The sequence below is a fragment of the Antedon bifida genome, chromosome 1 (assembly GCF_963402885.1).
Source record: "Antedon bifida chromosome 1, ecAntBifi1.1, whole genome shotgun sequence".
NCBI classification, from domain to species: domain Eukaryota; kingdom Metazoa; phylum Echinodermata; class Crinoidea; order Comatulida; family Antedonidae; genus Antedon; species Antedon bifida.
Genome location: NC_136226.1, coordinates 19873568 through 19890850, shown reverse-complemented (window position 1 = coordinate 19890850; position 17283 = coordinate 19873568). Strand labels below are relative to the sequence as shown.

The window sequence follows — 17283 nt, the reverse complement described above, 5'->3', positions numbered from 1 at the left end:
TGTTTGTGAAGAAATTGTTAAATTTGATTTCATTAAATTGGCGAGACCACATAATTTTTTATTGCGATTCCTCGGCATAAAATTATGATTTGAAAAAATTGATGCAGCTTGATGATGGATCTCAAAATAATGCTATATATATTGAAAGAAAAGAACAATAGTTTTTAAAAATATATGTGATATCTTGCAAAACTGATTTGTACAGTACAGAAAGAAAGTACTGCAACTTTACCTACGAAGTAGCTTCGTAGATAGAACGTAGGCTACGTTGTTGGCTTCGTAGGTTCCATTGTTTGGCTTCGTAACCTCAATAAACAACTTTCAATGAGCTACGTTCTGAACTTTGTAGGGAGTTCGTAACCTATATAAACAACCCTGCGATGTTCTTAGTGAAGTAATTAAGAAGGTGTGAAATTAATGTGTTAAATTTAACTGGCGGAGGACCAAGTTGTAAATTACTAAAAAATAAATAATATTTTTTAATCGTAATCTTTTCCTTCGTGCGTGTTTACCTACTCAACGGCGAATATAAATTTCCCACGATGTAAACGTAGAGACACGATCCAACACAGGTGAACCGCAACGAACAGGCCAACTAATAATAATATAGCGAACGTCCAGTCCATCCAGAAACGATGCCGAGAAAAAAAAGATCGTAAACAATTCATTCTAAATATAGTATCAGAACGTTCAATCGGTCGCTCAAAAAGACTGCCGACAGAAGACCGTAATTAATACAGACCTAGTTTTTTTTGGTCACATGGCATGAAACGCGATACTCTCTGCTTTACCGCAATCTTCCACGTGTTTTTTTTTAACTTAGTACAAGAGGGTGGCTGCCGGTCTGACGACGATTAATAAGATCGTGTACCTGGATTTTGTGTCACATGACATGAAACATAATACTCTCTCTCTGAAACTGCTCACATGTTTTTTCCACTCCAAATTCTGTTCGGGCTTTTTTCTTTACACATGTCGTAATCATTTTAAAAGGCCTAAGCCAGGCCTATGTTAAATCTTAATATGGAATATATATTTATTTTGCATATATTTTGTTGGGTTAGGTGTCGTTGTTTTTATAATTCGTAGGTATTCCAAGGTAGGATTAAATAATGTTTAGTGTAGGCCGCCGAAACAGGCTAGCCTCGACTCTCTCTACGTGAGCTGAGGTCCACCGGCCCGATGTCGTTTCGTCGGCGGATTTCCGTTCAAATTAGGATAACCGATACGTAGGGCGGCTACAAAAATTGACGTCTACTATCTTTAGATAGGATTTTAATTAGCAAACAATACATTGTTTGTCTGCATTGTCAATGCTTCTAAAGGCGATAACAATGGTGTTTACTAGCCCTACGAACCACCCTACGTAGGCGCGCCTAGATAATTATCATAACAATACATCGTAGGCTACGAACAATACATCGTAGGAGAGAACAATACATCGTAGGAGAGAACAATACATCGTAGGAGAGAACAATACATCGTAGGCTACGAACAATACATCGTAGGCTACAAACAATACATCGTAGGTTACAAACAATACATCGTAGGCTACGAACAATACATCGTAGGAGAGAACAATGACCTACGATCTACCTACGCGTAGGCTACGAAAGGCTACGCGTAGATACGAAGCAGTAATTTCTTTCTGTACTGTAGATGTCTTGCCCAGGCTCCTGCAATTATTGTTCTTGTTTTATTTGTATTGCCTCTTTCAAAACAGTTATATGTAAATTATCATTATCAATAGAACACAACTTGTGGGCTTACACTAACAACCAAATTTTATCAATATATATTTTGTGAAAGCATAAAATCTGAAAAAAAGTTCACTGGCTGATTGTGAAATGCTTAGTTTGTTTATTGCATTGATGTTGAATTCATGCCCCATTTTGGGCAACTTCAAGTAAGACTGTCTCTGTTATTTCTTTATGGGAGGTAAATACTGTACTATACTGTATAACTAGAGAAATGTGATATCAACTGCTGGATGATGAAGATAAGATAACTGACCATTGATTGTTTAGCCAATTACCGAGAATTCCTTGCGAAAAGTATTCTCAAATGTACTTAGTATGAAATTACGTCAGAGTAGGGCAAACATCTGACCAATTACTCAACTTCCTGACGCAAAGCTACTCCACAGTAGTTTAATACAATTACAAAAAACAGAATGTTACAAATAAGTATTATGAGATGTCTGTAATCAGCCGAATTGTAAACTCAACAAGTACAGTAATAGTTCACTTGATAACAATTACTATAGTGATAATGATTTTTTATTTTGTATGGCATAAAACAAATGTGGTTATATGATAAAGAAATTAATTAGCAAAAACAAGCTACCGTAGGTAACTTAGGCCACAGTACATACAACTATTGATATTAAAGTATGCTTCATCTGTGTGTGTCACAGGGTTTCAAAAGCCTCTGCTAAGAGGGGTCAAATTGAATCCTTACCAACCATACTGGTGGCTAAATCTCTGGCTGAAGATTATTATAAATATAACCACTATATAGCAAAATATAATCGGCATTAAAATTAGTTTTATATGTTATGCCTACACCTGTAGCATTTTAATTTATGGGTAGTATTTCCATGAATTATAACATAGGCCCACATTATGATGGTACAGTATTTCTCATGAAATTTGACGTGAGGCTTACTTGATACAGGGCCGACTATACTGTGACCGAGATCCAATTCTAGGCTACACCTGCCTACTACTAGGAGTACCTACTGTAGCTAATCCTTCACCAACTAATACAGTATTGTATTTACTTTCAGATTTATTTGAGAAACTAGTGCCATTGGTTGTTCATGAAGCTTTAAATGCATTTGAAAGTCGCAGATCTGAAATAATTAACAGGGAAATTAGTAAAGTGCGAGAAAGTACTCAATTATTGGATAGGTAAATATATAAAACTTCATATATATCAAACTTTCTATAGGGAGTCTCCCAATACTAATCACATTTCTCAGACTCCTGACTTTTCCTCTACGTGCAGTCCGAGTAACCAGTCAAAATGACAAAATAGTGAGAAAAAAATGTCATAATAACATTGCTAACAGTGATGTTAACATTCCCCTGTCATATACCACAAATTTGTATTGACTGCAGCCGGAATCACTGCTTCAATCGCAGCCTTTTCCCACATGTCTTATATTGGCAAACCTAGTTGAGTAGGTATGGTCTATGAGCAGAAATTACTATTTTTCATTGCAATACCACATCTATGTCTTAACTCTTTATTGTCAAACTTGGGTCATTGGTTTAATTAATTGTAATTTGTTCCAGTGATAATCAACCAAGATTATGCCGTATGTCAAAAAGGGAAATAAAATTTTACTTTGACACATTAGAAATTTATTCATCTTTTACACATAATTGCTTAGGGGCCGTGTCAAAATTATTATTGTATGTAACGTAATTTAGCACAATATTTATACGATCCTAACATATGTTTGTTACGCATAACACTGTGGATTTTAATTCTGTTAGTAAATTGATTATTCATAAATGAATATTCGTGATGATAGTATCAGCAGAAGCAAGAGACATGCTCTGTTGATTTTTGGAGTTCAACAATACAGATCCAGCTGAATTTGATTAAATTCTAATTTACTTAGGTAGCTACCAAACTAATCTTGAAATTTGCCCTCAATACCGTATTGATGTAATTTAAAAATAATTCATTTTCGCCAAACACTGTCAAAAGCTTTAGAATGTCCAAAAAAACAGATAAATCTTCATTTTTCCCTAACAGCGCACACGTAATTTGCATTCATTCGAAATTGTCTAAAACTCCTGCATCTATACATTAAGTATTTAGAAAACCTTTTCAAGACAGTAAGAAAATTGTGTTTTTTATAATAGTAGTTTTACATTTTTTGCCGGCAGATTAGATAGGATGAACACACATGTACTATGTTTGTTGTTATTTCACCCATACAATTATTTTGTATTTAATATCGTGCATCTATTGATCCGGGTCATTTTGAACGGTTCATGGATTCCCCTTCCTTCCAGCCCGAAGATCTATTTTCCGGTCTGTTCGCATCAAGGGAAGATTCTTGGGCCCGCGAGCTAGAGGCGCGTCACCAAACCAACTCTAAAGCATCTGGCGGCGCAAATCGCTATGACTGTCGTACTTCTCGCTCACAATGCTGGGCCACTAACCCTTGCCAGGTGCCACGCCAACCGAGGCCTCCACCTCAGCCACTTTCCTCTTCTTCCATCCCACCTTTCATGAGCCCTACTTACTCTCCCCAAGCTCGCATATAAACTCCTGTTGTCCCGACCGTTATCCTAGCCATGATTTGGCTGAAAGTTCTGGGATACTTTGTGAGTTTTGTAGATTTAGTTCCAGACTGCAGACTTCACATGCGTCCAATGCAACTCCACCTTCTTTATCATTTTTCCCCTTCCTCCAGAGACAATCTCATCCAGGTCCCGCTAAATACATTTGTAGCTTCTCATGTTCAGTGGTGGCTTCAACCAGGAGGTTTGGACGAGGGAAAGCCATTCTCCGATCCTATTCCGTCGGTGCGAGTCACCGTCGACTCATCCGCCACGACCTGGGCCACCGACGCCCTGTCAATCTCATGGGACGGGATGTGATGATATGACTGAGGCCGCTCATGAGTCCGGTAGGTTTTTGAAAAATCGTCTTGATTACAATTTTTAAAATCGCAAAAAATCTCATCTGTGAATATCTCCTGCTTTTTATATTATTTTTGTGCCAACGCTGTCGACCCATGATATATACACCAGGGAATAGAAGCCTCATACCCATACTTCTTATTGCCCTTCTCTGGGCCTAGCCAGTTGATGTGCATGAATACTACGATGGATGTAGGATGTAGTTATTGTTATAAACATATTGAGAACACCTCGCTTATTTTATGTTCCATCTTTTTCAATGAATATCATCAACGTTGCCAAGGAGTGACAGATATTGACTTTAATAATATTATTTCATCAAGAAAAGATTGGATTTGTCTGAAATGCCTCGTTGGATGGACCAGCTGGTACTTGCAGCAGTGAGTCTTCTAACAGTGTGGTTTTTCCTAGTACACAACAACTTACTGGACTGCTGTATAATGCCAGAAGTGTCTGCAATAAATTAACGGAGTTGCAGCTTGTTGTGGATACAGAAAAACCATACATTCTTGCGATTACAGAAACATGGCTTGGCAATGAAATCAATGATGCAGAAATAACTATAGAGAGTGGTTACCAGATATTCAGGAACGATTGAAATAGGCATGGTGGTGGAGTGATGCTGGTCATCAGTGATGCGTGTAAACCAACAACACCTGCGTTTAATCACAACAACTTGGAAATTTTATGGGTTGAGATTACATGTAAGCTTGGTAAGATCTTGATCGGATGCTTCTATCGCCCACCCAATGCACCTATGCTGTACACATAAAACTTTTTAAATGCCATGGAAGAAGTACTAGATAATAGTCATCACTACAAAGCCATCATTCTTCTGGGGAATTTTAATATTTGTCAACAAAGACAATATCTTGTAAATAACTTTGAACATCTTATTTTTGACTCCATGGACTCGCTTGATTTCGTACAAAACAACCTTGGATCTAATTTTTGTTCAATATTGAACAAACTGTAGGTCTGGGTAAAAGTGATCATGTGGGTGTGAAATTCAATATGAAAGTAAAGTTAACTGGTCTTCGAAAACTACCAGTAGAAGAAGTACAGAAATTCAAGACGGGCCTGCCTTGTTGGCAGCACAGTCTCGATTGGAGTCGACAAGAACACTATACAACAGCCTACTTAAGCGTTTTTATCAATGATGTGCCGGTTATGAAATCGATCCTCATTCCGCCTCTCTAAGGCGAGGTTTCCCGGTTTCTTTATGACCTATTTTGAGTCAGGACTCCAGGTCAGAACCATAGCGGGCGACTGGTCAGCTATTGCGGTAGTATTACCGAGGTTCCCCGACAGATCGTCAGTATCCTCCTCTTTAGAATTATCAATGCTAATAAGAGGAATGTTTTAATTTTCCCGGTTAGACTTAAACTCGTTCCTTCAGGCCCTCACAAAACCACCATACGAACCCCTTGGTTCAGCTTCTCTGCTCGATATGTCTATTAATAGCTGCAGCGTCATGTAAGCTTAAGGGTGAGATTCACACACTTTCCTTAGACCCTGGCCATATTTGGTTTGAGAACTCGCTTTCCGAGCAGGGTCTTTTTTATTTTTTTTTATTTTAATCATTTCGGCAAAAGACATGATAAACTTGACAAAACATAGAAATATATAAAAGTAGAAGACGGAGCCGAGGAGAGACAAAAGCATTAAAAATGCTGTCACCGGTAGGGTGTCTCTCTCCAACACAAAATGACTAACTACATAGAAAATACATGAAAATACATAATATATTAATAAATGATTTAAAAAGTTAAAGTTTCTCTCTGACGTAAACTTTCGTTTGCAAGACAGTTTCGTCTAGCTGTCAGCTTGACTTCTTCAGTTGCTATGCGTTATGACGCCGATTGGTCTCCTTTCCAGCCACTGGATGTTTTTGGTGTGTAGCCTAGGGGACCAGTCGTCGTCAGTAACTGATCATAAATATGTGATAGTTGGTGCGCGCTTTCGTCTCTATTCATCTTTTTATCTTGCTTCCTTATGCTGATGCTTTCTTTAATTTTACGTTTAAGCCAAACTATATTATCCCAGTTAGGTATGTGATTATGTGTGGTCATATGGTCCGTGATCGCTGATTTATGTAAAATGGAGGACGAAACTTTCCGCGATGCGCGTGTCTGTATGTTCTATGTGTTGTCATCAACATCTTTCTTGTGTTCTTTTATTCTGGTTTTAAGTGCCCTACCCGTTTCTCCAATGTACACCATCTCACAGTTGATGCAACCCACTTTGTAAACAACACCGCAGGAATCCTCTTTGCATGCTTTATCTTTCGGTCGGACGATTAAGTTTTTAATTTTGTTAGATGGTTTAAAGTATGTTCGTATGTTATGTTTTTTAAATGTTCTCTTGATTTTCTCTGAAAGGCCTTGAACATATGGATACCGACCCTCTTATGTCAGTGCAATCGGTCATACTGCCAGAATTACTTCATGTTATCTGCTTTTCCCATTAATTCATGAATGTGTTTGCTGTGGGAACGATTAATGATATATCTTATTTTATTGCGGAGCATTTTATAAACATTCCAGATATGACCACTATGTCTTGCACGGTTAAACAGTTTTATCTTTTTGACTGCAATTTTTTTAATTTCTGGAATAATCCAAGGCTTTGTTTTATGATGTTGATTTCTGTGTGGGATATGTAAATTTAAACGTTCCATAAACTTTTTTATGCTGCTTTTCAATAGTGCAAAATAGTTAATTTTAGTGACTAAATAGGTTAAAACCAGTCAAATTGACCATCATGCCCACGCTGCTAAATATCGCACACACTTACTGGTATGATGTCATTGTGTTTTAGACCAAAATACCACGTTGCTACGGAATGAGTTTTCAGAGTGTATCAAAAAGAATTTCATTGAAAACCTCAAACGCAATTTTCTCGTAAACTAAATTGAATGACTTGTAAGTTTTAAAATGTAATAACTTTTTAAATATTTACTCAATTTTTACGTAATAAACACCATTGCAAAGCGTATGATTCAAAATCCAAATATACAAAAAATACAAAATGAAAATTTCCGACAAAAGTAGGGTTTTTGCCAGATCGGGTCATATTTATGTTATTTCTTTAATATTGTTTTCCTCCTTTTTGTTATTTCTTATATTTGTCTTTGCATCATTCTGCTCAAAAATTTATCAGTAATCTTTGTAAATTTTTGTTCTTCACATATTGTTTCCAATATTATCCTTCTGTTTTCATGGTTTTCTTATATTTGTTCTATTTATATACATTGTTATTGCAGATAGGCAACTAATTTTATTTTGGGGTTTTTTTTTTTATTAATTAATTAATATGTAACACTCAAAATATAAATTGGAGTGGTGTTTGGATAAAAAAAGTGAAAAAAACAAAAATACTGCTGTTACAAAATTACAAGCTGCCCTCGAGCAAAATATCATTCCCTTGGAGATGTCAAATCTTATATTTTACCTCTAAGCAGGCACTATCTATATAATAACACTCTCATTTGTCTATAATTACTTGTTTTTTACTTTTTCTGGATTTTCTTCTTCTCTTTGAGTCTGGAAAAGTAGGAGAGATGTTTTCCTCGTCATCCTTTTGTTCGTTGGTGTTTGACCTCTTTTCCCTTTACATTTTTCTCTCTGGTCGAGGCTTTTTTCAGGGAGTCTGTAATCTTGCCTTGCTTCTCTTGATTTTCATGTCGTTCACTTTCTTCCTTGTCATTCTCTTCACTGCCTTTCCTCCGAGCTTGAAACTTCATCATTAATAATTTCTTTGTTTTCATGTGTATTAACTATTAGCATCTTTCGTATTTTTCTTAACGATGATCGCACATATCTTGAATTAGTCTTTATCTTGAACATCCGTTTGCTCATTGTGGACGAGCCTAACTTTTTTTTTTCATTTATGTTCAGGAATCTTGGTAATGTAGTTTGTAATTTTCCAACTTAAAACATCCGATCACCATTCGACAACTAGTGAGTTGCTCATCAACCCTTCGTTTCATACGTTGAATGTCGCCTTTGATTCAGTCCGATTATAATCAGCTTTACTCTATCTTGGCAATTTATGTATACTATAATCTCCACAAATTCTTGATTCTTTGTATTCCAGTAATGTTTCGACTTTCAACACACTTCACCAGTACCTTATAAATATCTTGTGGTTCAACATATTTATTGCTAACAGTATTTACTCTGTCTCCGTCTTTGGCGTGTCTTTTGAGTGACTAGGCCGATTCGATTCATTTTTTTAAAGCTCAGAATTCAGGCTATTTCCCAAACAAATCAATTATACACTGTACCTGGTTGTTCACTTATGCTATGCAATATATCACAACATTGAAGTAAAAAAAAAACGATATTTTAAGTAAGTTTCTGTAGATCTGATACACATATACGTCTCCATAGAGAAAAGTATATCACCCTGTTTTTATCACATTATTGATCTGTCGCATCATGATGAATATGTTTGATGTTGGTAGTATTTCAGTTATATGAGCAATGGTTTTTAGTAAAAGCTTCAAGAGTACACAAAATGCACAGGTCTGCTTTTAAAAGAGATCAATTAATGCCCCAGTCAGTTAGGGTAGATGGTAGGTAGGCTTGCAATTGGAAGATAGTGGTGGGCTAGGATTTCATAGCTTTTAGGCAGGAATGGATGTGTCCGGGCAGTGTGCATTATTGGGGTATAGACATGGGCGCATGAGCTGAGAATATCCGGTTCGGGATTTATGTTCGAAATAATTCAGTACAGCATGGTCGCTATCCTATGCACGCGATTGACGATGACCTGCTGCCTGTGGCGCTCTTTAACTGTTATTGTATATCGCATACTCGATTGATTTTAAGAAACGGCATAGGATTGTTGAACGCTGCATGGATTGCCGAAACGCTGCGTTCGGTGGTTGCAAAGAATTTGGTCTAAAAAACATATTTTTCGTACAAATTTGCCATTCTGATATAGACTAATGGAAAAAGGGGAATTATATCAGACTTTCGGTTTAGTAGATTAGAGACAATAAGCTGCCATTTCAATACAAGGCAAAAACTATCTGGCTATGTTGACTGCTTCTAACATTCCAATCCTTCTAACTTGATTTCTAGGCATCTTTTTCAGATTTTGTTAATAGACTATAAAAAAACCTTATTTTTTTGGAACTATAATTTTTAGGCCCACCCATTTTCTCTAATCTTTAATACTTCTTTATTCCAAAAACCTAATTGAATCCAAATTTAAATTACTGCCAATTTAATGCATGTTTTTATTTGTTACTAGCATTCTTGTGTCATTAAATCTACCAGCCTCTATTGAAGATCTTAGTGGTCAAAGTGTACCACAATCTGTGGTTGAGAAATCACTTGCAGTCCAAGCAAAAGGTGGACTTCATGCACTTGAGAGTATGATGAATAACCTACCAGAATTGCTTACAAGAAACCGAGAAATTATAACTGAAGTGAGTCTTTATTCTCTTGTAATAGTAGATAATTGTAAAAATATGTTTAGAATCATTTATGAAAAATATACATTTTTTAACACCTCTGACCAAAAGGACAACAGACATAGGGACAGGTGACTGAGGAATTATGAATTATGTATCCACTCTATATATGAGGTTCATGTTTTCCCAAGAATAATTCTAATGCCACACTGGAAAGCATACTCCGTATTGATATCTCATGATCCATTTCACAGACTGAACTTCAGTTTGTTTCTGGAGAAACAAATCCGACCTTAAATTGTTAGTGACATTAATAACCAAAAACACTCAATCCATTGCGACCTTCCTTAACTTGAACTGCAATGTGGTATGGATGACATGATTTTTAAAAAGCGATTACTAGATAACCGATTATATCGGAGGAAATTTTCAGTTGCAACGCGGTCAATTCTGTGGTTTGTGGTAATTTTTTCAGCAGAAACATACCCTTAGTGAATCATGTCAAATAGTTTAATTTGTAAACAATTCATGTGATTGGTGTGATAGGAATTGTCTATAGAAAATGAAAAATTGTTATGGAATAATAACACCACCAAAGATTGTACTTTTTGAGAAAATTAAGAAACTTTAAGATTGGTAAAGCTGCACTGTTACAGGCAATGATACAGTCCATATTAACTATTATGTGGTTTAAAAGCTTATCTAAAAACATTAAAAATAATTTACAGAGAATAATAAAATTGACTAAGAAGGTAATAGGTGTAGGCGTCCCATCTGTTCAGGATATCTGTGATAAGGCTATAGAGAAAAAGCTAAAATGTATGATTAATGCCAAATCCCAACCTCTTTTTAATTATTGAAACTTTAGTAAATCCGGTCACAATAATCCATTCCTTTAATAAGCAATTTAATCAATAAGTGTTCTGTATTTTAGAATCTTAACTCAATCATAGTTTATGTCCAGTTTTTACTGTTTTAACCTTTTACTGTTTTTACATATATTAATATTATATTGTTTTATGTATGTATTTTTATGTTTTTTAACCTTGGAATACAAATTTCAATTACTATGTATTTGACAATAATTTTGAATTTGAGCCATGAAATGGTTATGATAATATTGGCTTCACCCCATGATGCTTGATCTCAATCCTGAAAAAAAAGAGAGAAAATGTGTTAGGCAAAAAGATGATAATTTTTCTTGCCATAACCATTTATGCTTCTGATAAACATATAATAAGATTGGTTATTTTTACAAGAAATGTAGGAATATTGAATAGATTGAAACATTTTATTTCATTTTAAATAAAAATATTGTTCCATTCAACATATAAACATTCAATGTTTATATAATATCTTGCAAATAGAATTATATTACTTACTGTTTTGTAGTCCACTAAATTGCTTGATGAAGAAGCTGCTAGTGATGCTCAAATGCAAGAAAAATTTGGACAAAAATGGACTCGAACGCCATCAACAAAGTTAACAGAAACTTTGAGATCTGAAGCTGATAAGTATAATGCAATACTCAACAATGCTATCCAGGCTGATAATATTGTACGTGAAAAATTTAACAACAACAAGATATATATTGATATATTGGGAAAAACAGAGGTAAGAAACAACATCCCAATAGTAGTAGCTAAAATATCTGTGTCAAGTCTTTTACTCTCCAATAGCACTTTATGTATGTTTAAGGGTCCCATTCAACAGCAATTTAGTTTTTGGAATGCCCTGTCTCATGTTTCTTGTTTCTTTCTGCTATTTTTGATACCCACTATTGTTGAACCTTTGTACTGGTCTTGTATTGAGACAAAAAATATGCCTTTGATTAACAGGGTCCTGAAACCACAATTTTTTTTTGAAAAATTTACTTTTTTGTTATGCTGGTCGATAAGGAATCATCATTTTTTGATCTTGTACTACCACACTGAACATTACACTTTTTTCTGATTTAAAGGCAGAATTGTCCAAAGCATTGCCCGCAGCTAATGCAGCATCAGCTTTAAAGGACAGTCCAGTTGTCAAGAAGTTGAGAGAATTTATGGCAGAAGTTGATGCAATTAAAGCTGAAAGAGAAGTTATGGAGTCTGAGTTAAAAGGTGCAACCTTCAACATGAGTAAGTAACTACCTATTCTCCGCCTTTCATATCGTGATTGGACACTTGCATTTTCCAACGCTGTTTAGCTTCCGAATCTTACTGTGTTTAGTGTGGTACTTATACTGTATACAAAATGCAATCAACTTTATTACTGCAGTTCTACCACCATCCATCCCCAACATGTAAATCAGTACTTCTGTTTATTCAATTGATCAGACAGTTCAAGAAAAACTATTTACAATTATGAAGATACCACTCCACCATCAAATGTACCAAGATTGGAATTTGGCAGGCCAATAACATGCAATAAACCAGGTTTACAAACAAATCATTGTTGCAAAAATGATGTTTTTACAAACACATAAATGATTAATGTGATAACCAAATGCAAGATTTTATTTTTGCAAATCACAAACATCTTATTGCATCTCAATTACTACAGTCTTAATAAGTTCCATTTTTCATCATTCAAGCAACTTCAACAATCATTGATAGCTTAATTGTGATTGATACAGAGGTAGAAGGTAACCCTAAACATGTTTGAAGATTATCTTTTGTTTTTAGTGATCTATTATTTTGTATTATGTTGCAGGTAGTGCTTTCCTATCTTCATTGGCTAAGGATGGTGCTATTAATGAAGATGTCATTTCCAATCAACAGTTGGATCAAGTTTATGGACCTCTTGTGGAGCAAGTTCAAGACAGTTGTAGACGCCAGGAAATGCTTCTTTCTAACATACAAGTGAGTGCTTCTAGATTACTTCTACTTAAATGACCATTTGTCCCATATTTATGATGGCATCAATTTGCAGAAAAAGAATTGTTTTCCTTACTGAATATGGTTGACTTCAATTTGACCAATGTATATTGAACAATTAATTGGAATTGAATAGATTTGAAATGAAGACTTTTTATTCTTATCTCAGGATGCAAACACACAATTTAGTTCTGCTAAGCAGACTGATACATCTGCCCAGCAAAGAGAAGAAGTTTTGCGTCAATTAGCAACTGGACACAACACTTTTATGGAATTAATATCAAACCTTGAAGAAGGCACCAAGGTAAAACCTAAAAGTTATTATCTGTATTGTAAATAGTCATAATATTTTTTTTTATTTAATTTATATGTTGAATAAATATACTGAAATACATAAATAATTTTTAATTTGAACTTTGTTGTCTCTTATGAGAGGCAAAATAAATCTGAATGCCCAATGCAATTAGAACAAGACTTTCAAACTTTGCCCAGCTATATGTAGCACTATAACTGAATAGATATGAGGCAGACAAAACAACTATATTATGAAATTTTATGATAATTGTCCAGTATAACAAAATTTGAAGGCAGAAATTTCAAGAAGCTCATGAATATTAATGACCAGAGCAGCCTATTTTTAAATCAATAATAACCATCCTGATAACAACATTGAACACTCTCAGTCATATCGTGCCAAATTTTTGGAGAGATATACATATTAATTCAAACTAATAAAGCATTTAAATTAACTGGTAAATAATTTACTGGAATTGTTGGAAAAAAACAAAATTAGCCTAGAACAGTTTTAGTTGCCTGGTAAAGTTTCATAATGATATCTCTACCTGTCTAGCCTACGCCTAGGCGCTTTGTAGCCTAACTAGGCCTAGGATTTTTTGGCATTCGTTGACATAATTAACACTACATATAGTAGGTGTGTTTTTAAAATCCAAATAAATATAACATTTAATATATTGAAAAAAAACAAATATATATATAATTATTTTGTAAATATGTTACAAAAATCCAAATAAATTTTACTTTTTCAATGTGAATCAAGTGTAAGTCTAATTATTTTATTTAAATTTTTTTTTTATTGTATGTATTTAGGCACATACCAATAGTAAATGAATCACTATCCTAGATAGGTGGTAAGTTTCCTGATACAGGGACTATTTTGTGAATGAGTTCACCAGGGTATCCCCTACTCGTCTCGAATGATGAACTGTTTTATATATCGGCTGTTGCCTCGTGGAAATATAACTTTCATCATTCACTCACTCATAAACATTCATTATTTGTAACACCCCTGAGTAGATTTTTGTCATTTGATTGAAGGATTGTGTGTCACATGATATTCAATACCCAGTAACAGTTGTAAATTGTACAAATTTTGATTGTTAATGATGGATTATAAAAGTATTTATATTTTTTTTTTTTAGTTTTATAATGATTTAACTCAAATACTTGTAAAATACCAAAGCAAGTGTAGTGATCTTTGTTTTGCAAGAAAAACTGAAAAGGAAGAACTATTACGTGATTTAACACAGAGTATTGCAAATCAACCATCACAGAATACACCCTCAGCTCCAGCTCATCATGCTACAGGTAAAGTTTATTCTGTAATGCTTTTTGTTGCAGCTGCCACAGCAATAACGTTTTATACTATTATGCCTTTAAAGTTTATTATTACATCTATCATAAACTTTGTAAAAGTGGATTGAGTAGGTTATTTATATAGTAATAATAACTTTTTAAAAAAATGGAAAACTTGATCACTTGAAGGGTAAATCTGATTATAAATACGTAATAAAATAAGCCCCTTTTTATAAATGTGATGCTACAGGACTTTTTCACAATATCATAAGAGTTTAACTGGGTAACTATTTCTAATAGAAATAGTATTTTCCTGTATAAAATTAATTTTTCTTCTGATTTATATAATCATTTTAAATAGAAAGGCCTCAAATTTACATAATTGGGGTTATTATCAATGTTGTTGCAAACATTTATATTTTACTCAGAGACAATGCAATTAACAAGGCTGTTTTATACAATATTAACAGCTATAAATATAAATCCAAAGGCAAATTACTGAAAAAATGACAATGCTGGCAGAATCTCAATGGACATACAAAATAAAATAAGCAAAAATAAGTAAAACAGCCAGAAAAATTAGAAGCGCTTTTGGACAACACTAGCCCTTCATCAGTGCAAGATAACAACTATAAATATATTTACAAATACAGTGGAATCTCCCAAAACTTACCACCCTTGGGACCGCCTAAACAAGTTTGATTTTCCGTTCGATTTCCCAGATTGAAGTATGTTTGATATATATATATATTCCTAGCTAGGCTAGGCAATTTAGTTAGTTTAAAAGATTATTTGAGACTAAATTTTATACTGTACCCTACTTAAAATAAAACTAAAGTTCAAAGTTTGGTCTGCTCAATAGAGCGTGTTATGTTAGGCATTGGCAAACACATTTTTTTTACCGCAATCATAATCTATCAAAGAATAAAATTTGCCTCTGATAATGACATTACGGAATAAAATGGAGTAAAAAATGGCTACTGGAAATCAAAGTAAGTAAGTGGAATATTTTGGCAATCCCTAAAGAAGGGGCTAAAAAATGTACTTTGGAGTACTACATTTTTTGCACAGATTATAGTTTTGCCTAGTCTAATTTCAAATCCATTTTAAAATAAGATTGTTGAAGAAATAGCTCCCTTATAAGAAATAAAAAAAAATATAATAAAACCAAACTGTGGATTGATAAAATTTTAGAAAATATTAGATTACGTGACTCTTTGTTGCGAAATGTAGAAATCATAGAAACTAGCAGTAACCCGTGCTCCGCACAGTCTTTTTCTGCCTTTTACTTTGCATGGGCGAGTATAATAAAAGCGCACTCTGATAAAAGTACTTTGACAAATTATTAAAATAAAAACAAATATCAAGAATAAAATTTTGAACTACTGTACTGTATTTACGGCCATTGATTTTGTTATACACTATTCACTCACTTAGAAATATATGTAGACTAAAAAATGAAAGTAATACTGGATATGGAACTTTATACTTTACTTTTGACTGTTCAGACTTTGCAAAAATAAAAGATGCTAAAGAAAAATTGTGCTGTGTGAATTACGATAGATGATGCAAGCGAAAGTATAAAATGCCAAACTATTTTGGATGTTTTTTGTGGTGTATTAATTATTTAATACATATAGATAAATCAAAAATGTTTAACATAAATCGATTGAAAAATACTTTGCTGCGGAAACACGTTGTTAAGTTGTTTTCATGTTCAACTATATAAAACCATTTGTTTGGAATCGTTTTGTTTGTGTGTGTTCATTTTTATTCATTTACATTTTATTTTTATTTCAATGGTTTTAATACTTTGCAATTTTTTTGTGTGGGAGATTTGTTAGCTATTTGCTACTTCTGTAATTAAATTGTGGTCTATAGCAGTAACCCGTGCTTCGCACGGTCTTGTCTGCCTTAATAATAATTAGGATGGGATTATTAAGCATAAAAGCGCAATACTGGATATGGGATATGAAAGTGACAACGTGCATGATTTTTTGCGCGAGGTTTGGTATCTTTTTTGCTACTTTTGTAATTACATTACATTGTGGTTACATTTGATTTGTTGGTTTAAGCGGTGATACTTTACTCCCACGTATTTACACATATCGCGGATTCGAACTCGAACGTACTAAGCATTTGTATCAGTGGCCATGGCGTTTTACTCATTGAGCCAAACCGTGAAAATCATTCTGTTCAAAGGATAGGTGTAATTAATTAAAACGATCATTCCATAGGTTAACTGTCAACAAAGGATGTTGCATAGTTGATACGCGACGCAACAACTCACGAAACATGTCAAATTACTGTTATTTTTGCCTTTTTTAGTGTTTATCCTTAAATTTCAGGAAAATAATATAGTCTATCGTGTGCGGCCCCTCAATAAACATCAGTGTGCCAAATGTGAGCATGTACCATTCATCAGCTTCGGAGAAGATACGCAGAATTACGCAAACAATTTAGTAGCATTAATATATAGATAATGAAGTATTATAATAAATTGAAAATGATTGTTGCACTAACAGAAGGTTAACTACAATTGTTTACTCCTGTGCTGAGCTGTCTATACACCGATGTCAATAAAAATAAAGACATTGACCGTGATGAAGCAATAAAAAATGCCAAAATTTCATAATCGCTGCTTCATGTAGGTCCTGTCTTGCTATATTGACTAACCTCTTGTTTACAATTAATCAATTATGTACGATAACATGAACTAAGCCTAGATCAATCCAAGCTTGGT

General features: G+C 34.1%; 1 protein-coding gene across 2 annotated transcripts in view; it reads left to right on the top strand.

The window, feature by feature from the left end:
• Positions 1 to 17283, top strand: part of LOC144844521 (programmed cell death 6-interacting protein-like) — a 46176-nt gene that overhangs the window by 17702 nt on the left and 11191 nt on the right. For both annotated transcript variants that reach the window (XM_078701469.1, XM_078701477.1), the window contains exons 8-14: positions 2789 to 2912; positions 9927 to 10104; positions 11482 to 11703; positions 12050 to 12209; positions 12784 to 12932; positions 13117 to 13251; positions 14387 to 14552. In XM_078701469.1, the coding sequence (XP_078557595.1) occupies positions 2789 to 2912; positions 9927 to 10104; positions 11482 to 11703; positions 12050 to 12209; positions 12784 to 12932; positions 13117 to 13251; positions 14387 to 14552 (1134 nt within the window). The remainder of the gene's footprint in view (positions 1 to 2788; positions 2913 to 9926; positions 10105 to 11481; positions 11704 to 12049; positions 12210 to 12783; positions 12933 to 13116; positions 13252 to 14386; positions 14553 to 17283) is intronic.